General features: G+C 35.7%; 1 protein-coding gene across 4 annotated transcripts in view; it reads left to right on the top strand.

Moving 5' to 3' along the window:
- The window catches only part of Gpbp1 (GC-rich promoter binding protein 1), a 66,624-nt gene that overhangs the window by 18,178 nt on the left and 24,659 nt on the right, over nucleotides 1-23,787 (top strand). For all 4 annotated transcript variants that reach the window (XM_040273761.2, XM_013356111.4, XM_005319608.5 and 1 more), the window contains exons 3-6: nucleotides 2,240-2,359; nucleotides 19,160-19,283; nucleotides 19,407-19,630; nucleotides 23,025-23,091. In XM_040273761.2, the coding sequence (XP_040129695.2) occupies nucleotides 2,297-2,359; nucleotides 19,160-19,283; nucleotides 19,407-19,630; nucleotides 23,025-23,091 (478 nt within the window). In that variant the 5' untranslated portion in view covers nucleotides 2,240-2,296. The remainder of the gene's footprint in view (nucleotides 1-2,239; nucleotides 2,360-19,159; nucleotides 19,284-19,406; nucleotides 19,631-23,024; nucleotides 23,092-23,787) is intronic.

Below are 23,787 nucleotides of genomic sequence, written 5' to 3'. Positions count from 1 at the left end.
CCATCCTCCTCCTTTTGTGATCCTCCTGCCTCTGCCTCCTGAGTCTTTGGGATTACAGGCATACACAACCATGCCTGGCTGCTTTAAGTTGTCAACACAGTTTTGCTTGCTTGCTTTCCTGTCTTTCTCTTTCTCTCTTCATCCTCCCTCTGTCAGAGAGATACAGTGATTAATTCCATTGCCTTTCTGTATATCATTTTCTGCTCAATTAAAACAATATAAAACATTGTAGTTTTGAGTCAGAAAGTTGAAAAATATTAATAATGGCCACCTTTTTATCTTAAAAGATGGTTCATTAGCAAACAGCTCAATGGTAATTATTGGTTCTAGTGTATAAACCCTGTTTTTCAAAAGAATCTCCATGTCAGTCATCAGTTCTTTTTGATCGTACCATAGCCGTATAGACATACAGTTTTTGTACATGTTGATATTCTAGTTGAATTACGCCATTTCTGGGATTTACGCGATCTATCAGTGCTTTCCCATGATGGAAGAAACTCAAGAGAATAAAAGTGCTTCTTGCTTCATGTCATATTAGTGTGGTTAACAGTGTGTGTGTGTGTTGGGGGGCACTGGAGATTGAACCCAAGGGCACTTAACCACTGAGCTTCATTCCCAGCCTTTTATTTATTTTTCGAAAAAAAATTTTGTAGTTTTAGATGCACAGAATGCCTTTGTTTATTTTATGTGGTACTAAGGATTGAACATGCTAGGCAAGTGTTCTGCCATTGAGCTGAAGTCCCAGCCCCCCTTTTAATTTTTATTTTGAGACAAAATAAATTGCCTAGGGCTAAGTTGCTGAAGCTGGCTTTGAACTCATGATCCTCCTGCCTCAGCCTGTGGATCCAGTGGGGTTATAGGTTTGTGCCACTGGGTGGGGCTCATTAAAATTAACATGTAGATATAGCACATTCAAAATTAACATGTACATATAGCACAAATTTCATGAATTTATAAAATAGAACTCAAAGAAGTTTTGGTTACTGACAGTTTTTTTTGGGGGGGGTCAGGGTACTGGGGAGTGAACCCAGGGTGCTTAACCACTGAGCCAGTCCCCAGCCCTTTCTATTTTATTCTTTTTAATTTTGAGACAGGGTCTTGCTAAATACCTTAGGGCCTCATTCTTCTTAGCTGCTGGGACTACAGGGATACAACATCAATCCAGCTAAATAGGCCAGCAAAGCAAATAAATCTAGAGGGTTTATTCAGGTTTTTCCTTCAGTTTCATGACCTGTTGCATATCTGTTGTTTGGATTTAGTTGATTACTCCCTCTGTTCCTATGTCCTGTATCTTCTTGTTCTTGAATTTCCTGGCAGATTGGTAGTTAGCTTGTATTTCAAATTCTATTTGGGGTGTGGGCAAGAATACATCATAGGTGGTACTGTGTACTTCATAATGTATGACATCAGGAGTCACTTGATTCTAGTTGTTTATTTGATCTTTAAAAATGGTCTTTATGGAAGTATACTTTACAAAAAGTTTCTCCAGCTTTAAGTGTACAGTTTGATCAATTTTGACAAATGTGTATAGTGGCATAACCATCACAATCAAGTTATTGACCTGTTGTCCCCAAAATTCTTCTTTTTTTTTTTTTTTGCTTTATAGTCATTCTCTTTACTCTCTGCAACTGATCTAATTTTTATCACTGTAATTTTTCCTATTCCAGATTTTTTATTTGAAAAGACAAATTCACAAATTTTAATATTAATTGGCTTTATTTGCTATTCTAGAATTGGGCAACATTTCTATAAAATAGAGAACAAATGTTCTAATGGGTTGAGTCTATGTTGGTTTGATAGACCGAAAAGGGTTGGAGGAGAAAAAGCTTGTTATTTCAAAGTTAATCTTATAAGGTGGGGGGAGATGATAAAATAGGTTACTTCACGTTTTTAAAGCAGGGAGAGTGTCAGTATTCTTCTGCCAGTTTGAAACTGGTCTGTTTGGAAAATTTGGCTATTGCCTCTCTTCCCTTGTTATTTGGAAGGCTTCATAATAAAAATTTATTTAGTTTGGTGATATGGAACTTTAGTATGAGTGACTTCCTTTTGATTTCTGTTCTGGTCTTTTAGGGCCTAGGGCAGGAACTCAGTCCAAAAATAGTGGCTTTCTATAATCACTACTTAACAATTAGATGGAATCTCATAGTAGTAGGATTACTATAATTTAAAGGAGATATAGTATAAGAAGATGATTTTGGCCAGGAGCTAAGGTCTAATTCCTTCCATTTTTGTATGACAGGGACTTGCCATGAGGTGTTGAAGCCTTGTTTCACTGAGTTGGAGAGACTGGACCTAAATGGCGCAGCATGACTTTGCTCCAGCCTGGCTTAATTTTCCTACTCCACCATCATCAACAAAGGTACTCTTTCTTGCATCTCTCTTTCTGCTTCGCTTTTTCTCATGTTATACTTAAATATTTTCAGAATGTGAAGGCATGGGCTGGGGGTGTGACTTGTGTATAGGCCATCATGCTGATGATTTTGATTCTGAGAATTTGGAAGTGGCTAGTCTAAAGTCTGAATTCTCCTAATTGAATATTATCTCCTGAAAGTGATTATTACTCTGAACTCTTAACTTTTTGAGTATTTGAGATTTTTTTTTTCTCCCTTACTCAAAGTGTTCTGACAAACACAAGCATTTGCTGCCATTTTCTTTATTTTTGCAGTGTTGTGGCTTGAACTCCGGGCCTCAAGCATGCTAGGCAAGTGCCTTGCCACCAACCTACATCTCCAGCCTGTGATACTTCTTTTATTATGTCTTCTCCCTGCTCTGTCCTTTCATCTTTTAAATCGCTAGTCATGGATTTCCATTTGTAATTACTTGTTCTCTGCTGGAGACTTTTGCTTGCCTGTATCATTTCTCCCCTTTTAATCTTGTCCTGAATAAATGGAACAGACATTAATAAGTATTGCATTCTCTGTTTTAGTGTAATGGTAGTCTTTCATTTATTTTTGTTTGGAACGGAGATATAAAGACTTTGAATTATGAGTAAAATGTTTTCGGAACTACACAGATGTGGTTTTCTGAGATGTGTAGAATTTTAGCCCCATCATGTGGTGAAATGCTAAATTGCATGTGACTTAGTTTTTCTGTGGCTCAGGGCCTTGGCTTTTGAATTGCTGTATTCCTATAAACGATTTAATCTTTCATTAAATTGATTTTATCTTCTTGGCCTGCAGTTTGAAAAGTAACATCTTGACTATTGGTAGTTATAGATGCTGAAAATTTTAGCTAACTGGAAAATTCCCTTGTTTTAGATGATTCTCATTTCCATCAGTTTACTTTAGGACAGATGCTAAAATAATTCTGTAAACAGGCAAATGAATCTTTTCAGAATAGTAATTATTCTGAAAGAAGATACCAGGAGTGTTGTTTGTATTAAAATGGTTAGATGGGTGGTAAGAAATAAAAACAAAGTAGGGAAAGTTTTCTTCTTTCTAAACACAAAATAAACATGTTAAGATATTCTGCAGTGGCTTCATTTTCATATTTGTATTTTAATATTCTGTAATTATTCTGTGGCTGGAGAGTGTAGATTCTTTTATGACAGTGTTTAAAAAGTAATGATCGGGGTGGGGATATAGCTCAGTTGGTAGAATGTTTGCCTTACATGCACAAGACCCTAGGTTCAATCCCCAGCACCATCACCAAAACACAGAAAAAAAAAGAAAAGAAAAGGAATGATCAATAATATTGTACTAACACTTTAAAAATATAAGCAATATCAGCATGCATTGAAAATGTGTTTCTATTGATATTTTTAAACTTAAAGAGAATTAGCAAATTCAGTGAGTTTGATGGTTGATCATTGAAACTTTTGAGTTCATTGAAACCATAGGTAGAAAAGTTTACTATGTAGATTTTTAAAAATTCTAGTCATAGAGAAAATTGTGAAATAAACCATGCCCTGCTAGTGTTTACTTCTTCATAGTACTTTTTCCAGCTTTAGTTTTTTTTCCCAGTGATATTCTCAGTGCACGTTTTTATTGCTGTGTTGAATATCCATAAGTAGTATTACAATAAATAGTTTAAAATTTTAAACTCTTTTTTAAAAATCTAGAATATAATAGTGTAAAAGAGTGGATGAAGATGATCTCTTCCTTGCCCCTTACAATAATATTTCTTTAAATATTACTACATACCAGTCACTGTGAAAAACAGTTTATATGAAGGTAACAGAAGTCATAAATGGTAGGCAGTTGCTTATCACCCCATTTACAAACAAGGCATCTAAGTAACTTGCCTGAAAGTATGAGGGCCGGGATAGGTGCCTATATGTGCCCAGAGCTTGGTACATGGTAGGCATCATTCTACCAGTAAGCCACATCCCTCAGTCCCAAAATGCATCAGTTTAATAACTTTCTTATTAGGAAATAGACTCATTTTCAAAAGTGAAGTGCCATGATGTTTTTATGCATATGCTTGAATATATTTTTGCTGTTTCCCTCCACACACAGTACATGAAACATGGTACTACTTTGTTTTGATCTGCTTTGTTTAATTATGATCAATATTTATATGTGTGGAACTGTTTCTTGGTGATTTGTAATAACTTTTTATATTAAGGGACTCATTTGCCATTTATGTTGCAAATATTTTTCTTTCTTTCTTTTTGGTACTTGGTGTTGAACCTGGGGGTACTTGGGCCACTGAGCCACATCCCCACCCCTATTTTATATTTTATTTAGAGACAGGGTCTCACTGAGTTGCTTAGCACCTCGAATTTGCTGAGACTGGCTTTGAATTATAATCCTCCTGTCTCGGCCTCCTGAACTGCTGGGATTACAGGCACCACTATTCCCTGCTAGTGTTTACTTCTTCATAGTACTTTTTCCAGCTTTAGTTTTTTTCCCCAGTGATATTCTTAGTGCACATTTTTATTGCTATGTGTTGAGTATCAATAAATAGTATTGTTTATAGTTTAAAAACTTACATAAAGGATTTTTTGTTCTGTTTTTATACTTGTTATCTTTGACTATTGTTACCATGTTAATACCTGGATATTTAGTGTTAATTTTTTCAGACTTTGTGTAGTATTCTATTTTATGTCTTTCTTTCTCCATTCAAGTTTAAATTGTTTATAACTTTTGTCTACTACAGAGTATTGCATTGAATATTCTTGTAATAAAAATACAAAAAAATTTTTTCATGCCTGATTCCCAGACTTTAATAGATGTGAAGAAAAAATAAAAACAAAACACAAAAAACTTTGGATGTGAAGAAAAAACAAAAACAAAACACAAAAAACTTTAATTGGTGTGAAAATAACCTGGAATTTTAAAAATGATTTATTTATTTATTTAAATTATAATTCTTAATACACCATTATACAATAATTTATCATCTCAGATTATATATAAGGTATGTTGACACCAAATTCACATCTTTATACATGTATTTTGTATACTAATGAGAGTCTCCTTTCAACATCCATGCTATTCCCCTTCTCCCTCCCTTTCCCTCCCACCCCTATTCCCTATCTAGAGGTAATCTTCCTCCCTTGCTCTCCCTCCCAACCTCATTTTGAGTCACCCTCCTTATATGCTTTATATCAGAGAAGACATTTGGCTTTTTTTTTTTTGGATTGGCTAACTTCACTTAGCATAATCTGCTCTAAATGCCATCCATTTCCCTGCAGATGCTATGATCTTATTTTTTTATATTGCTGAGTAATATTCCACTGTGTATAAATGCCACATTTTTTAAAATTCATTCATCCACTGAAGGACATCTAGGTTGGCTCCTCAGTTTAGCTATTGTGAATTGTGCTGCTATAAACATTGATGTGGCTGTGTCCCTGTATGTAATATGCTGTTTTTAGGTCCTTTAGGTATAATCCGAGAAGAGGAATAGCTGGGTCAATGGTGGTTCCATTCCCAGTTTCCTTCCTTCCTTCCTTCCTTCCTTCCTTCCTTCCTTCCTTCCTTCCTTCCTTCCTTCCTTCCTTCCTTCCTTCCATCCATCCTTCCATCCTTCCATCCTTCCATCCTTTGTTTTTTTTTATTTATTTTTCGGCGGACACAACATCTTTATTTGTATGTGGTGCTGAGGATCGAACCCAGGCCACATGCATGCCAGACGAGCACGCTACTGCTTGAGCCACATCCCCAGCCCCATTCCCAGTTTTCCAAGGAATCTCCATACTGCTTTCCAAATTGGCTGCACCAATTTGCAGTCCCACCAGCAGTATATGAGTGTACACCCCCCCCCCCCGCATCCTCTCCATGGAAATTTTGTTAGAATGCAGATTTTGATTAATTAGGTCTCTGGTAGAGCCTATATCTTAATAAACTACCAATGTGATGCTGATTTCTGCCTGTGTATAGACCATATTTTGAATAGTAAAGCTCTAAGTAGGAGCTGGGGATTGGCTCAAGTGGTAGCGTGCTCGTCTAGCATGTGTGAGGCACTGGGTTCGATTCTCAGCACCACATAGAAACAAAATAAAGGTATTGTGTTCACCTAAAACTAAAAAATAAATATTTAAAAAAATTTAAAAAACCTCTAAGTAATAGAAATGAAATTGTTGGGACTTAATTAGACATTGCCAGATTGTTTTCCCATGTGATAAATTAATTTATACACCTATGCTATATATAACTGTTCTCCTTATGTTCTTGCCAAATTTTGTCAGATTATTAGAAGTAACATTTTGCTATTTTTTTTTTTAAAGAGAGAGAGGGGGAGAGAGAGAATTTTAATATTTATTTTTTAGTTATAGGCAGACACAACATCTTTTGTTTGTATGTGGTGCTGAGGATCGAACCCGGGCCTCACACATGCCAGGCGAGCGCGCTACCGCTTGAGCCACATCCCCAGCCCCATTTTTGCTAATTTCTGTTACAAAATTTCTGTGATTGCCTGTTTGTAGCCTTTGTAGTTTTTCTTTTGAGTTACTTTCACTACTCTTCAGGAATATGCACACAGGCTATATATACTTAGGTAAATATCATGTTTAATGTCTTTAGAATTATAACTTTTTGTTTTGCATATATTTGAGTAGAATTTATGACTTTATAGGACTTGTTACTATTTTAGTTTTTGGTACTGGGGATTGAACCCAGTGATGTTTAACCACTGAGCCATATACCCAGCAACACCCCCCCCCTTTTTTTTTTTAATTTTTACTTTTGATACAGGGTCTTGCTGAGCTGCTTCGGGCCTTGCTAAATTGCTGAGGCTGGCCTTGAACTTGTGATCCTCCTGCTTTAGCCTCCCAGGTCCCTAGGATTACAAACGTGTATGCCACCATGTCCATCATTGTTGCTATTTTAAATGTTTTAAAAACTTTCTAATAGATATATTGTATCTTATGTTAGTCTGATATCTAGCAACCTTGATTAATTCATAGTTTGTAATAGTCTGTGTTGGCTTTTTATGTGGATGATAATATTTTATCTTTCCATTCACTCAGAGTTTACTGTTTGTGAAGAGTCTTTGAAAGGTCTGGATCCCTCTGCCGGCGCCCTACCCCCCCACCCCCCAAAAGCTAGGCTGTTACTATTTCAGGGATGCTGGTGGGAGACAAGAGATGCTTTGGGCATAGACAAGTTTATTACTGAAGATGTAGCAAGCAGTAAAAAGGCATGATGTAGGCACTGGTTCTTCATGTCTCCTGAGATCCTTGGGAGTTAACAAGAAGGGGCCTCACTGGAGACTGCCTTTGCACTGAGTTTAGGGAATCGGGTAATTACATTTATAGTCAACCTGGTCTCTTTGTTCCATAGGAGAATATTACTTATCCTTCAGTGTTGCTTACTGCAAACATAGCCCTAAGAAGTGACCCACACAAGAGTGGTCACGGATTTGCATTTTTGGTGTACAAAGAAGAATGTATAGGGATGTTCAGGTCTCATGTAGATTGCCTATCCCAGCAATCTGCTTATCAGCCCTACATGTTCTTGGCCTATTTTAAATTTTCACATGATGTTCCACTCTTGTCAGCCACTCTGATTAATTGACAGATACTAAAACCAAATCCATTTGATTTGGTTGCACAGCATTTAATTAAGGCTACTGTCAATAAATCCAAACAACAAGGGGAGACTGGGATCCAAGCAGCTGTGAAAAAGTCTTTGGCAGTGGAGACAATGTGACATTTTCCGGACAGCCACTACAGGGGCTGGTCACTGTATTAACCATTAGAACCACTTCAGGAGGATTTAAATTGACTTGGTTTTTGGTGGTGTTACGTACAAGTATAGAGCCAATAGTTGGGTCAAAAAACAACCCATATTTGTCAGAGACAGATATTAATAGCTCATTTTCTCCCATATACAAACTTAGCACTCAAAGGGACATGACCTAAGTCACTCCAGTTAGTGTTTTATTGTTAAACATAATTTAGATTAATATTTTATTATTTTGGTTAAGAATCACAGTGTCACAAAGCAGTTGCAGCCCTACTTTTTGTCGTATATGCTACAGCCTAAGATTGCTTGAGTGTTTGGAGAAGCATATGAAGTTTTATCAACCAAAATAAACAGGGTTATGCTGTTCTAGTGTTTAAATGCAGAGTTAGGAGCTATTATTGATGTCATCAGGCCTACATGAATTTTTCTGAATTGAAAACATGTAGATAGTGGTGATGAATCCAGCATTGTGTCAGTGTCATCCCCAGTTCTTGTGTGACTCAAATTATGGTGTGTGTTCTAGGGGATGGTTCACCTTTCTCTTCAATTTTGAGGGTAAGGCACTTTCTCTCTGGGTACTGGGGCTATTGCTCTCCTTTTACAGCTATGATTTTTTTTTTTTAATATTCCATTCCAATAGCTGTGACTTTGCTTTAGAAAAAAATCATCTCACACCTAGACTTTTTTTCTGTAATGAGTGGGACTGGAAGGGTTATTTTGGCACAATTCACATTGATCCATTGTGTCTTCTCCCTTGATTCACTTTGGACACTATTACATGGGAATTTGGTGCTCAGTATGCTTAATCAGATGATCAGTGTCTTCATGATTTAGGACCATGTCAGTTCAAGAGAATCTTGTGGCCGAACAGAATAAATTTGAATTTCTTAAATTTTACTCTGGCCAAGCAATCACCCGTTGGAATGAGCTGGACTCTATGATGTTAGGGGGAAGAAAGAAACCATTATGTCTGTAGACAGTCAGGATATAACTTGAATTATGAAATGTCTATGTAATTTTATAATTCCCTTTTTTTGTTATGCTGATTGTACCTAGAAGGTTGTGAAGATAAAATCCCTTGGTTATGCTGCCTTCACTGACTAAACTGTTAAGTTTTGTGAAGAGGTGAAGGAAGATGAGTTTTAAACTTTGAGTTGAATTTTGAGAAAGTTGTTCCAATGCTTGACAATACTGGATATGCCATTGGATGGTAGGCAATATAGAGTGTCCATTGGATATGTGTAATATTGGCCCTATTTGTTCATTTTAAGTAGACTAGCCTCTAGGGAATTACATGGGTGGCTAGGAATATTTTTGTTCCATTTCTGACTCCTCAACTAAAGATTATGATTGCCTTTTCTTCTCTGGCTCCAGCTAACAACCTAGATTTGGGCCTTTCCTAATTCCCTATTTTCTACACTGCCATGGCTTTTGCCTATGTGATCAGTAATTTTAGCTACCCCTGTGCTTAGCTCTGTCTTCTCCTATGGAAGTTTTTAGAAGAGAGTTGGGTACTTGTGTCTAACAGAGCTGTGAACGTTTAAGTTTCTCTTTCCTTTTGAGTTCTCTTACTGAACTTATTGTCAAAGCAGGTGGAGCTAAAGTAGAAGGGGAGCAGAAGGTGTGAGTTTTTCCTCCTTCTTTGGACATGAACTAATTTTGATACCAATTGGGTGTTTTAAAGACTCAAATCAGGGGCTGGGATTGTAGCTCAGTGGTAGTGTGCCTGCCTAGCACTTGTGAGGTGCTGAGTTTGATCCTCAGCATCACATAAAAATAAATAAAGGTATTGTGTTCATCTACAACTTAACAAAACAAAACTCATTCAATTCTGATGCTACCCAGAGTATCATTAGACTCCATAAGTTTAAAGGGTTAGTACTATAGAACTTCCCTTGAGACATCAATAGTGGCTCCTTATGATACCCATACTTCTGTCGGATTTAGCTACAAAGTCAGGGGTTTCCATACTACTGTTGATTTGATAGTTTTTCTTGAACAGCTCACAAAACTTAGTGAAACGTGTTTATCAGTTTATTATAATAAGGGTGCAAATGAACAGCCAGATGAGGAAATTCATAGGATGAAGTCTAGTATGGTACTGAAAATAGAGGTCCTGTCATGTGGAGTTGGGGTTACATTACCCTCCTGTCATGTGAATGTGTGCAATAGTCAGAAACTCTTTGATCCCATTTTAGGGAGGTTTCCTGTTAAAGCAAAATTGGTCAAATAGTTGACTTTTGATGATTAACTCTCCAACCACTCTCCCCTCAGGTGAGAGGGGGAGACTTTGGGGGAAGAAAGAAACCATTATGTCTGTAGACGGTCAGGATATAATTTGAATTTTAAAATGTTTTTGTAATTTTATAATTTCCTTATAGAGTTCAAGTTCCAAGCCTCTAGTCTGAACCTTGATTAGGCCATTCAGGAAATTCCAAGGGTTTTAGGAGCTTTGTCTCAAGGAACCTCAAGACAAGATCAAATTTTTTTTATATGATAACTACACAGAGAATGCTCCATGGTAGGAATCAAGGCACTATAGTTTCCAGCAGGCCACAGCAGAGCTCAGGCTCAACAAATTTGCTTCTTGGCAGGGAGGTGGTACTGGGGATTAACCCAGGTGCAGTTTACCTCTGAGCTGTACCCAATGCACTAGGTTGCTTAGGACTTCCTTAAATTGCTGAGGTTGGCCTTGAATTTATTGTTTTAATCTACACAGCTTCTGGGATTTCAGGCATATATCGCTGTGCACCTGGCCATAACAAATTTATTTTTGATGTTCTTAGTCTTTCCGAAACTGTCCTCACTGCCCACTATGTTTAATTGCAACTTTGGGGACCTCTTGACCTAACATCTGAAGCCATATTGTCCTTGGGCTGGAACAGTTGTCTTCCTCCTGTATCTCAGAGAGAGTGATCAACAACCCAATCATCTTTTGGACATGGTATATAATCTTAACCTTTCCTGTCCTCCCCTCCCCAGGGCCTTGTGAATGCTACATGTCTATTTGACTTCCTAAGTTTATTATTTTTCAGGCTTTTGTAACATAAATTTTAGTTTATAACATTAGTTTTCCAGCTTTAAACTCTGTATGCAAATATTTTTATGTAGCAGAGTTTTTTCTTAGGTGAAATTTGAGGCCTTACTTTTTTCAAGATTATACAAAATAATTTACCAACTCTTCTAGAATTTTTAAGATTTTATTCCTAAATTGAAGTTTTAACTTTATCTGACTTGTTGTATTGTTGCTACTGGGGATTTAACTCAGGGATGCTTTACTACTGAGCTACATCTGCAGCCCCTTTTTATTTTTTATTTTGAGACAGGGTCTCTCTGGTTTGCTTAGAGCCTCACTAAGTTGTTGAAGCTGGCCTCAAACTTGCCTCAACCGCCCCAATCACTGGGATTATGGGCGTGTGCCACTTCACCCAGCTAGATAGTATCATTATTCTTAACTGACTCCCAGATGATCACAAAATTTATGTCGGCCATGGTGGTGCATGCCTGTAATCCCTGTGACTCAGGAGACTGAGGAAGGAGGATTGCAAGTTTGAGGCCAGCCTCAGCATTTAGGGAGACTGTCTCAAAATAAAAAAATAAAAAGGGCTGGGTATATAAGCTCTGTGGTAAGCACCTGTGGGTTCAATCCCAGTAACAACAACAACAACAGCAACAACAAAATGGTGGTAACTAATGGTAGTATATAATGAGGTACTTCTTTATATATTGGGTACTGCCCTGTTTGGTCACATCATTGTCTCATTAAATACTTCAACACTTCATAAGAGCAAGGAGGGTATTTTGATGTATATAAACAGAAGAAATGAACTATTAGAGAAATTTAGTTACTTTGGGAAAACTGTAGTTAGTTCCTGGTGTTATGAAGACTTTGAACACAGCATTGATTATGGACCTTTTCTCTATAATGCTTTAGAGTATCAACGCTATTTAGTCCTCTGAGTTTTTCTCTACCCTTCTCTATAGTTCCAAAATCCAGAAATCTGAAAAAGGAAACATTTTATAAATTAATTTTGCTTTAAAATCTGAGGGTGCACATTGTCCCTTCCCCTTTATGAAATTCTAATAGGTATGCATATTCATGTTACTGTCAAAAAGTATTGTACATATTTGATTGTGGGGTATTTTATCATATTACATTTTTAAAACCTGTAAAATTTTCAGGAGTTTTAAGTGAGGAATCAACAAATACTCTTTTCCTAGCTTTATTTGGATCTGTTGTTAGAAATACTATTGTTTAATGATATGTTCCTATATCAGAACCAAGCCCTTAATTATGGTGTTCGTATGATTCATTTTAATATTCATTATGGCTTGAACTCTAAATTTTCAGTATTTTTTCTATGACCCTTTCATGTTTGTATTTATAGATAAACTTTAATTCATTTGGCTCTTCAGAGGATGATAACTTATTGGTGTGTTGGTTAGGATCACAATGAGTTTGTAATCAAATTTAGGGGAGAAATTGGTATCTGTGATATCAAGCTTTTTGGGTAGTGGGAGGATTCACATTTTCATGACATTCTTTGCCAGGATTCTTTGTTTTGTTTTTTAAATTTTATTTCAGTACATCCCTGGTCTCTTGCTTCTTGGGGTTATTTGGTTGCCGTTATGAAAGTCAACTTCCATTTTACTCTTTGAGTTTTTAAAGTAGTCCTGTAACCTTGACTTTGCATTTAAAAAAATCAATTAAAATTAATTATTTACTATGTTAAATTTGATTTATGGTAAATAAATAACACAGTGCAACCATAATCACAATCTAATTTTATATTTTTTTGTGTGGTGCTGGGGATTGATTGAACGCAGGACCCCTTTCATGCTAAAATCTCTACCACTGAGTCACAAACCCAGCCTTTTTTGTTGTTTTTTTTTGAAATAGGGTCTCACTGAGTTGCTGAGGAACTTGTGATCCTGTTTCAACCTCCTGAGTTTCTGGGATTACAGGCATGCAACACTGCATCCAGCCAAAATCTAAAAATTTCCAAAATTTAAAACATGTAACCACCATACACAGTTCCTCTATACTTTATCAAAACCCAAGTTTGTTTATTGCTGTTCCAAAAGGTCCCTTGACTCTGAGACAAATTGTTGGGGCAAGGAAAATGATTTTGGAAAGTCAGCAATCCAAAAGATGGCAGGCTATTTACAATAAAGACCATCTTAATTCAGCATTAGTTTCAAGTACTTTTTCTTTTTAAATATATTTTAGTTGTAGATGGACACAATACCTTTATTTTATTTATTTATATTTATGTGGTGCTGAGGATCGAACCCATTGTGTCGCATGCTAGGCAAGCTCTCTACCACTGAGCTACAACTCCAGCTCTCAAGCACTTTTTTATCCTTTGATAAAGAGGACTTAAGAAGGGGGGCTAAGGTGAAGAATGGATTGATGATTGGAGACTTTAAGGCATCACTCTGGCAATCTGAAAGGGGATGTTGTGAAACCTGGCAGCTGCATGTACATTGGGGTCCTAGGATTTGTGTGATAATTGGAAAATATTTTAGTTAACCTTAATCTTGTCAAAAATCTGAGGAGGAGGAGAAAGGAAATTAGAGAAGTTTCAGTGCATCAGTTTGCACTTTAGGTTTTGGACAAACATTCCTTAAATGATTACTAACATGTCTGCCTGCGGAGTTGAGCAGAAATCTGGCTCAGAGGTTAAGGAGACTGATAGAATAAGAAGGCATAAGTGCCAATCATTTTTACGCTGTTTTAATTACCCATTGGACATATGTAGGCTCAAGTGAAGAGTCAGTGCTTTCAACAAAAGTGGCCAAGTCGGGCTGGGGATGTGGCTCAAGCGGTAGCGCGCTCTCCTAGCATGCGTGCGGCCCGGGTTTGATCCTCAGCACCACATACAAACAAAGATGTTGTGTCCGCCAATAACTAAAAAATAAATATTAAAATTCTCTCTCTCTCTTTAAAAAAAAATAAAAAAAAGTGGCCAAGTCCTTGAAAAGTAATGAAGGCAATCTTTACTCATTATAACTCACACAGCAGAGGTGTTAAACCACAGCAGAGTTAGTGGGAGACAGATTGCTCAGCTTTGTGACCTCCAAAATCAGTGATTTGGCTTTTTTAAAGTCAAAATAAAGCTAGAGGGTTTATTTTAGTTTCTGTCTATTATAATACCTGTTTGTAATCATTTCCTACTTGTTTCTGGCAAACCAGGCAACTATGAATCTGCTCTTTCTACTGATGTGTCTTTTCTGAAAATTTCACAGAATGGAACTATAGAGCTGGGTGTGGTGGCCCACACCTATAATTCCAGTAATTTGGGAGGCTTGATACAGGAGGATCCCAACTTCAAAGCCAGCATTAAATAAAACTTCTTGAGGCCCTAAGTAAGCAACTTTAGCAAGACTCTGTGTCGGAATAAAAAAAAATTTAAAAAAGGGTTCACTCATCATGATTTAAAAAAAACTTTATTATAGTGTATCATGTATCAGTACTTTTTAAAAATGATATAGTTATACCATAGTTTCTTTACCCATTCACAAATTGATTGGCATTGAAGTTTATTGCAGTTTCTTGCTATTATGAATAATGCTCTTGAGAATATTAGTATGAGTTTATGTAGTTATCTGAAAGTAGAATGGCTGGTTAGAATAGTATATAAATATATATGCCCTGCATGGTAGTCCACTCCTGTAATCCTGGCTACCCAGAGACAGTAGGATTACAAATTCATAGCCAGCCTGGGTTATTTAGCCCCCATTCTCTGTAAAAGGGCTGGGGAGGTAGCTCAGTTGGTGGAGCGTTTGTCTAGCATTTCTTCTGATTTGTCCTGAGTTCAATCTCTAGCCCCATTAAACAAACAAACAAACAAAAAAACCAGTGACTTTATGTTTAATGGTTTAACTGTTTTAAAAGTTACCAAACTGATAAAAGTAGCTGTACCATTTTACATTTCAATTAGTAGTATATGCGGGCTCCAATTTTGTCACATCTTACCAGTAGTGGGTATTATTTTTTAAAGTAATCAGGAGAGAACTTTTTTAAAAACCAGAGAGAGAAAGATGGGGGTGGGGGCATCAGAGAGGGAGGGAGGGAGGTGAGGAATGAGAATGTGAGATTATACATACAGGGTCTTACTCTCATAACACTTTTACTGTTATACTTATTCCTTACTTCGTATTTAAATTTTATTTTGGTTTCATTTTCTTGTAGCCCAAAAGACTATTAGCATATATTAAAAGGTAGGTCGGCTAGTTACTAATTATCTTGGGTTTTGTTCATCTGTAAGTGTCTTTTCCTGTATGACTGATAAAATTGGTTTTCCCGGTATAGGCTTAGGTGACTCAGATGATGGTAATATTTACTAAGACATAGAAACATGAAAATTAATGCAGAAGTTTTGAATATGCTTAAATTTGAGATGTTTAGGAGACAACAATCTGAAATCAGCAGAGTTCAGGAGAAAGATCTGGACTAGAGAGAGGATTTGGATTATTCAGGATGTACTTCAACATTGGAAGTAGATAAATGCATCCAAGAAGAAAGACCCGGGGCTGGGGTTGTAGCTCAGTGGCAGAGTGCTTGCCTAGCATGTGTGAGGCACTGGTTTGATCCTCAGCACCACATAAAAAATAAATTGATAAACAAAGATATTTTGTGTCCCTCTACAACTAAAACACTATTAAAAAATAAAAAGGAAAAAAGGAAAGATCCTTGGTCAACATTTAACATCACAGAAAGGACAGATGGGTTAAACATTAATTAGAGGAACACATGGTGGCACATACCTGTAATAACAGCCACTAGGGAGGTTGAGGCCATGGGAGGATTGCATATTGAAGGACAGGTTCAGCAGTTCAGTAAGGTCCTAAGCAATTTGGCAATCCCGTCTCAAAAACGGTGGGCTGTGGATGTAACTCAGTGGTAAAGTGTTTGCCTTGAATGTGTGAGGATATGGATTCAATCCCTGGTACTAAAAAAATAAATAAAAAGAGTTCACAATTCAGCATAAAAGACAAGAAAGGCTGCATAAATGGATTGGTTAAGGAGGCATGCGTTTTTCAAATTGCAGTTGTGGCATATTGAGTGCAAATGAGAGACTGCTGGAAATGTAATGGGAGAAATAAGGTGACAGCAGTAGAAGATGTGAAAATAGAAATGGCTTTTCACTGCTGTCCTCCCTAGAAAACAAGTAAGGTATACCTTTGCTTCTTCCTGTTGACAGTATTGTTGGGATAAAATAACAGCTAAAGCCATTATTTGGAGAGTAATAATTTGGTTTAAAATATTTGATGTAACCAATGAAACTTCCTCTCAGTGCAGACAACCCATCTTAAACAATGGTTGTCTTTACTGTGTAATTTTAAATTTATGTCAGCTTTCCTACTTTAAGTCCCATTAAGCACACATAACACATAAACAATACCAAAGTGGAATTATCGGATCATTTTTTCTGGTGGATTGAGTGCAGTCCTAGTAGGAAATTAATAAAACTGTTCCATCTTCAGCATCATTTAAAATTTTGTTATTGGTGGACAGAATAAGTCAATCTCCTTCCCTGTTTTTTCTCCCATTTAATGGTCAGAGTATGTTTTCTATGGATAGAAGGGATCTGTCTCATTTGGTAATACAAAATAGCTTAATATATTCAGAGATCACGATTTGGCATGGGGAGAGAACACAAGTACCCAATCCTTTCAGAGTTTTCAACCTGAGCAGAAGGAGCTGATGGGAAGTTGAAATTTTGTACTTGAGAGCAGATTTCAGTGATGGATATTAAAGTACATGAAACTGAATTGGGAGAATGTGTAAAGTAATAAACTGTTGAGAGGTACTATTAGGACTTCTTTTATTTAATCTAGTTTGTGGTGAAAGGGTTAAAAAGAGTAACATTTGGCCACAGCTTTAAGAGATGTAACTAGGATGCTAGATGATTCAACAAAAATAAAAGAATTTATGCCATTCCAGCTGGTCAGTAAATGAGAAAATAGAATAAAGAAAATAAGTTATATGGTTGATCCTGGGTTAGAGCTTGATAAGAGTTAGAATGATGAGGATAATCTTGATTGTGGAAGTATAGGCGAAAGTTTATACTACTCATGTTGGGCCTGAAAGATTCTAGCAGTTGGAGGTCTCTTTTGATGATGATTATTCTTCCTCACAAAACAGGTATTATTATTTACATCACCTTAGCTTTTATAATAGCTGAAATTCACTGGTTGCTTACTAGTGTATCTAAGGCTGAGAAACAGCAATGTCTAGGACCTGGAATTTTACTGTTAACTTTTTAGCTTTGTAATATTTCCACATAAATATGTATATTCTTCCATATTGGTGACCTACTAAGTTGAAATTAGATGATGATGGTATTGGAAGACTGTACATTTGGTAGAATAGTGGCCATGTAGATTTTCCACACTAGTTTGCTGAAGACTTAAAGCATTGTTAGTACGAGGCTAACCTGGGCAATTTCATGAGAACCTATCTCAGAAAGAAAGAAAAAAGAAGTAGTTCATTTATAATTCAGTAAGATAATGGTTTGGATTCTATACCTAAATATTTCTAAATTAGGATTTTCCAGTTTAGAGTAGGACATGGTTTTCAAGCATTGTCTGTAAATAAGATACTAACAGATAAGTCTTTTGTAATTCAAAACTTCAGGAACTCAATCCAGATTATTTTATGGAGTTAATTCAGAAGTAGGTATAAGAAAAGAAAAGAATGGAGAAGAAAGAGAAGGGCAGCTTGAAAGCTCTTTTTATTTTTCACCAACATCCTTGCCATTACCTGATTGACATTCAAGTAAATTTAATTGGCCAATCAGTTACTTCCTAATTTTATGAAAATTTCAAAAGACACTGGTTTGACTACTTCACTTAAGGTGTTTGGGCAGCTGGGTAATTCCTCAAGGTTTCGTTAGACAAGCCTTACCTCTTTATACTTAACACCAGCAGCAGATTATATCATTAGATTTTGTCTTTTTCATTTATGCCTGTTTGATGGACAGGAAATACTATCTTGTTCCAGTTTCATTTTCTTTTTTCACTTTGTTTCCAATCTGTGTTTTCTTTATTACTAAAGAAACTAGGGTTTTCATTTGATTTTTCCCTCCCTTCATTTCTTTGAGAATTGCTTTTTGTATTCATTTTTTTTCTTTTTGGTTGTCCTGATTTGTTTGACTCATACAGGTCATGTATATTTTGTTTCAAAATTTTGTGTTGGAAATTTTTTTCTCAAAATACGTACATAAGCTTTATTTGTTGTATACTATATCAGGTTTTTCGAGTCATGTTTATTATAGTTTCTGCATTTTAGATCTTGCCTAAGAAGACCTTCCCCAGGAATATGAAAATATTCTTTATTTTCTTTGCTAAACAGTGCTGTTTCAGACTTTTTTTAAAAAAAAAATTGTTTTGGGGAATTCTTTTTTTTTTTTCACCCTCACCTGTACTGAGGATTGAATCCAGAGGCATTTAACTGCTCAGCCAGATCTCCAGCCCTTTTTATTTTGTTTTATTTTTAAATTTTGAGACAGGGTCTCTCTAAGTTGCTTAGGGCTCGCTAAGTTGCTGAGGATGGCTTTGAACCTGTGATCCTCCTGCTTTAATCTTGAGAGCTGCTGGGATTACAGGTTCATTTGTGAAGGTAAAACTTTAATAAATTATTGGGAATTGTAATTGTGATTTTATCTGATTTGTAGCTAATTGGGATAATATTGGTACTAAATAACAACCATTATAATTAATTGAGTTATCTATGTTGCTAATTTTTTGGACAATTATTGCACATTTTATCCTTTTCATATTTTGTTTCAAAATTTCAAAATTCTCTTTTCTTTTTACATTTTCATTTTGTATAAAGAGCCTACATATAAATCTAGGGAACTTAAAATTGAAATTTCAGCTGACAGTTCTTCTCTGTTATAGTAGGAAACTTTGAGTTAAACATTTGAAGTTCTTGGAAATAAGTTGGAGTGTTACTAATTTCTAAAATTATATTTAGGCCTTATAAGCATATTTATCTACATGTTTATAATTTGTTGTAGTCATCATTGAATTTTGAGAAGCATTCTGAAAATTTTTCATGGACGGAAAATCGTTATGATGTGAATCGTCGAAGACACAATTCTTCAGATGGCTTTGATTCTGGTATTGGACGTTCTAATGGAGGTAAAATTTACTGAGAAAAGATTTATGGATAATTTCCATACTTTTTAAAGGATGCTTTGATTGCTATTAATCTTTATGCATAACTATCTTTGAATTTATATTAATTTACTGTTATCAATGAAGGTAATTTTGGAAGGAAAGAAAAAAGTGGATGGCGTACGCATGGCAGAAATGGTACTGAAAACATAAATCATCGAGGAGGATACCATGGTGGAAATTCCCGTTCTCGTAGCAGTATTTTCCATTCTGGAAAAAGCCAAGGTCTACATGAAAACAATATACCTGACAACGAAACCGGAAGGAAAGAAGATAAAAGAGAACGCAAACAGTTTGAGGCTGAGGATTTTGTAAGTTTCTTGTTATTTTAATACAAAGGATGTTTCTGCAAGTGTCTTTGTAGCACCAAGACATGTTTAGGTTTTATTAGTACAAGTCATTTTCTGTAAGGATCACACTTGATAAGCATTTGTCCAGTTATTTTGTAAGCCATACGTTTTGCAAATATTTTTTTTGTTCACTCTATTCCCCTCTGTTCCCAACCAATTCTTGCCCTCTCCTTCAGTGTGGTTTTGAAAACATTTAGTATATTCATGTCAACTTTTATTCCTTATAGAAAGTTGAACAGTTTCCCTTAGAATAGTAGCTGGCTTCTTTGTTAGTATAATGTAAAATTATGTTTAATTTTAATAACCAGCACCCCCCCCAAAAAAAAATGAACTACCATGACTGGCTCTGCAATACATTTATTTAGATTGTTGACTTTATTTCTTTATTTTTATCTTTTTTGTTTTTGGTACTGAGCATTGAACCCAGGGCCGCTTGCTTAACCACTGAGCCACACCCTGAGCCCTTTTTATTTTTTGAGACAGGGTCTCACAAAGTTGTCCAGGGCCTCCCCAAATTGCTGAGGCTCTTTCCTGATCCTCCTGAATCATTGGATTACAGGCAAGAGCCATCACACCCGGTTTATCTATTTATTTTTAACAAATATCTAAAAAAAATTTTTTGCAGTGCTGGAGATCAGACTTAGGACCTTGCCGTTACTAGGCAAGCAATCTACCATTGAACTACATTTCCAGGCCTAGAATTTGCCTTTTAAATAACACTTGATTATTTAAATACAACTCTTAAACTAATCCAAGGATAGTGCTTTCATGTTTTGCACCTATTTCCTTCCCAATTCAAAGTAAGTTTTTTTTTTTTTAAATACATTTTTCAGCTGTAGATGGACACAATACCTTTATTTTATTTATTTATGTGGTGCTGAGGTTTGAACCCAGTGCCCACACATGCTAGGCAAGTGCTCTACCACCGAGTCACATCCTCAACACCCCTCCCCCCCCTTTTTTTAAGAAGGGATGGAAGACAAATTGTTTTTCTAGGCCAGGTGCAATTAAGAATGTTGACTCTACTAGTAATAAGTAAGTTAACAAAAAGCATAGTTTTCATATTTTTTTCCTATTCTTAAATCTAACAGTGTGGCTCATCTAAACGGTGTGCTGTTCGAGTTACAGTAAAAATGATGTAGTGAGCACTTCTGCTTGTTATTCTTATGATTCATTCCTGATAATTTAAATCTTATCCACTGTAGGTAGAGACAGTTTGCACTTTTTCATATATTTGCTGTTAATTCTTATTCATTATATATTTTGAGTGACTGTGTGAGACAGTTGCTGTTCTTGGTACATAGAATATATATGTGAATAAGACAAGCAGTTTCTGCTCTGAGTTTCTATTCTAGTGGTAGCATTTAGAACATAAAAAGAGAAAGTAATTTATATTTTGGAGAGAATTTTGACAGGAAATAAGTAGGTGGGCTCTTTGGGAATTTGAGAAAGTCTTTTCCAGGAAATTGGCATTTAATCTGGAACTTGATAGGGAAAAGAATAGCTTTGTTAAGTGGGAGAAGGTTGAGGGTGGTAGCTCATTGATAGAAGTGTGCTTAGCTCTGGGTTTAAATTCCAGCATCACCCCTGCTCCCCATGATTAATAAATAAAGGCTGGAAGGAATAAAGAAATAAGGTAGTGCAAAGGATTTTAGATTTGTACAAAAACTATTCCAGTTGTTAGATCTTGAGTGTATTTTAGTGGTAGAAGGAAGACTAGTTAAAAATAGTGTTTAAAAAATGGGGCTGTCCTGGGCTGGGTTGTGGCTCAGTGGTAGGGCGCTTGCTTAGCATGTGTGAGGCTCTGGGTTTGATTCTTAGCATTGCGTATAAATAAATAAATCCATCAACAACTAAAAAATGGGAAGTAGTTTAGACTTTAAGATCCAAGTAGTTTAGACTTTAAGATCCAAGGAAAGATCCAAGGTAGGCTGGATCTAGGGCAGAGTAGTGATCTGCCTTTCCATTTGAGTATATTTTTTCCACTTGATAATCACCATAAAGTTGAATTTTTATAGCCAAACTGAGAAGTAATGCTTTCTGTTAGTGTTGTGAGGGTTAAATGAGTGGTTCAGGTGAATCAAAAATAGTGAATAGCACATAACAAACATTTAATAGAATAGTTGTTGTTATTATCCCCCACCTCCACCCCCAAGGTGGTGGTTATCAGTTATTATAATCCTAGACTTGTAATGTAGTCAGTCTAATTTCTAATTATATATTTAATAGTATAATTAAGACATACACACATCCATCCACCAATAAAGTATTAACTGTATTTAGTTTATATCTATGAAGGAATGAATCATACTGATATGCACATACACTATTGAGGCTTTACAGTAATGTCAGTTCAGTGCTAATAATTATTTTACTTTGGGTGATTAAAATGTTTATATTTGGGTTAATTTTATTTGATATGTATTGAGTATTTTCTTTTATCGAGAGGCTGTGTTGCTAGGTAATATGAAGAATACAATACTGGAAGTTTTAAGATTATAGTTATCTAACCAGATGAGCATCAGAGCTGGACATAGTGCTGCACACCTATCATTCTAGTGGCTCCGAAATCTGAGGCAAGAGAATTGCAAGTTCAAGGCCTAGCCTCAGCAATATAACGAGGCTCTAAGCAATTTAGGGAAATCCTGCCTTACAATAGAAAAAGAGCTGGGATGGAACTCAGGATAAAGTGCCCATGGGTTCAGTCCAACTGTATGAAATGAATAAACAAATAGATTAGCTTTGGAGTGCCCATACAGTGCTCATCTCTTTTCTTGTTATTGATCTAGAGCACCACTTGTTGAATAAAAATCTGCACCTTTTGAGAATGACTGTATTCACTAAAGCAATCCGGTGATAAAATGCCAATAGAATTGGGAAGTAGTCTAATTTTTCTCTTATGTGACCTCAGTTTTATGTTGAGTAGTGATTAAATCTGAGATTGCAGTGACTACGTTGTATTGTTTGCTGCTGTGTTGAATTCCTGGACTACAGGTGGTGGTGGTATGTGAGTGATTTAGTGGTGTTTGGGCTTCAAATTTAGGGCCTTCATTTATGCTAGGCAAATACTCCACTACCACCAAGCCACACTCCCAACATCTTCTCTCTCCCCAGTTTTCTTCCTTTCATAGCCATGGATAAGGATAATGCTACTTTTCCCCTTTAAGTAACAGTGAATATAGACAAGGATTTTAATGGTTAACATCAATTTCAAAGTAGGGTTTACCAGCAATTGGTCATTATTAATAGTTAAAGAGTTAATATAAAATTGTTTTTCATGAGGAAATCTGTTTATAAATGGGAAATGTTTGATTACTTTAAAAGATTTTTTTTTAAAATTTCAATTTTCTTCTAGCCATCTTTAAATCCTGAATATGAGAGAGAACCAAATCAGAATAAATCATTAGCTGCAGGTGTATGGGGTAAGTGCCTTTTGATCTATCTTTGAGGGGTACAAAATGTTGATACTTTTAGGTTTCCCTTTCTTTTCTTTCATTTTTTTAAGTAAAAAAGTTAGAATAATACTTTCTTTTAAATACCTGTTTTTGATATGCTAAGCTACATAAAGGTAACACTTTTAAAGAGGAAATTTGAGGTAGAAGGAAAGTTTGATTTGAAATAGTTGATTTGCACATTAGCACCAGTAAGTATACTTAGTTTGATTGAGGTTTTGGAAATAATTGTTGAATTGATGTAATTTTGAGCACAGTGTAATAATTATAAACAATAACAACAAAAAAAGTTTAAATTTTTAGTTTATCATAGTTGAAAACTTAGTTAACTGGAAAGATAAGTACTTGTGATTGATTATAGTTTGTCATGAAATTAATCTTTACCTATGAAAATGGATTAGACATAGTGTTAAAAATAATTCTATAAATTTATCTATGGAACTGGACTCTTTGAAATTATTTGCCTTTTTGAATTTTCAAAGTTTAATGAGAGTTTCTTGTAATATTTCCCCTTTCTTTAAAACTGCTGAGTTTTTAATTTGATAAAACTGCACTCATAGTACAAATTAGACAGCTTTTAAAAAATTCAAGTGAAGTTTAAAATAATGGAATATTTTATAATAAATTTTTTAAAAATCAGATTTGACATCTGAAAAGTAAATTTAG

This window comes from Ictidomys tridecemlineatus, chromosome 1, assembly GCF_052094955.1.
Source record: "Ictidomys tridecemlineatus isolate mIctTri1 chromosome 1, mIctTri1.hap1, whole genome shotgun sequence".
NCBI classification, from domain to species: Eukaryota; Metazoa; Chordata; class Mammalia; order Rodentia; family Sciuridae; genus Ictidomys; species Ictidomys tridecemlineatus.
The sequence above is the reverse complement of the archived record's forward strand: the minus strand, read 5'-3'. Positions and strand labels throughout refer to the sequence as shown.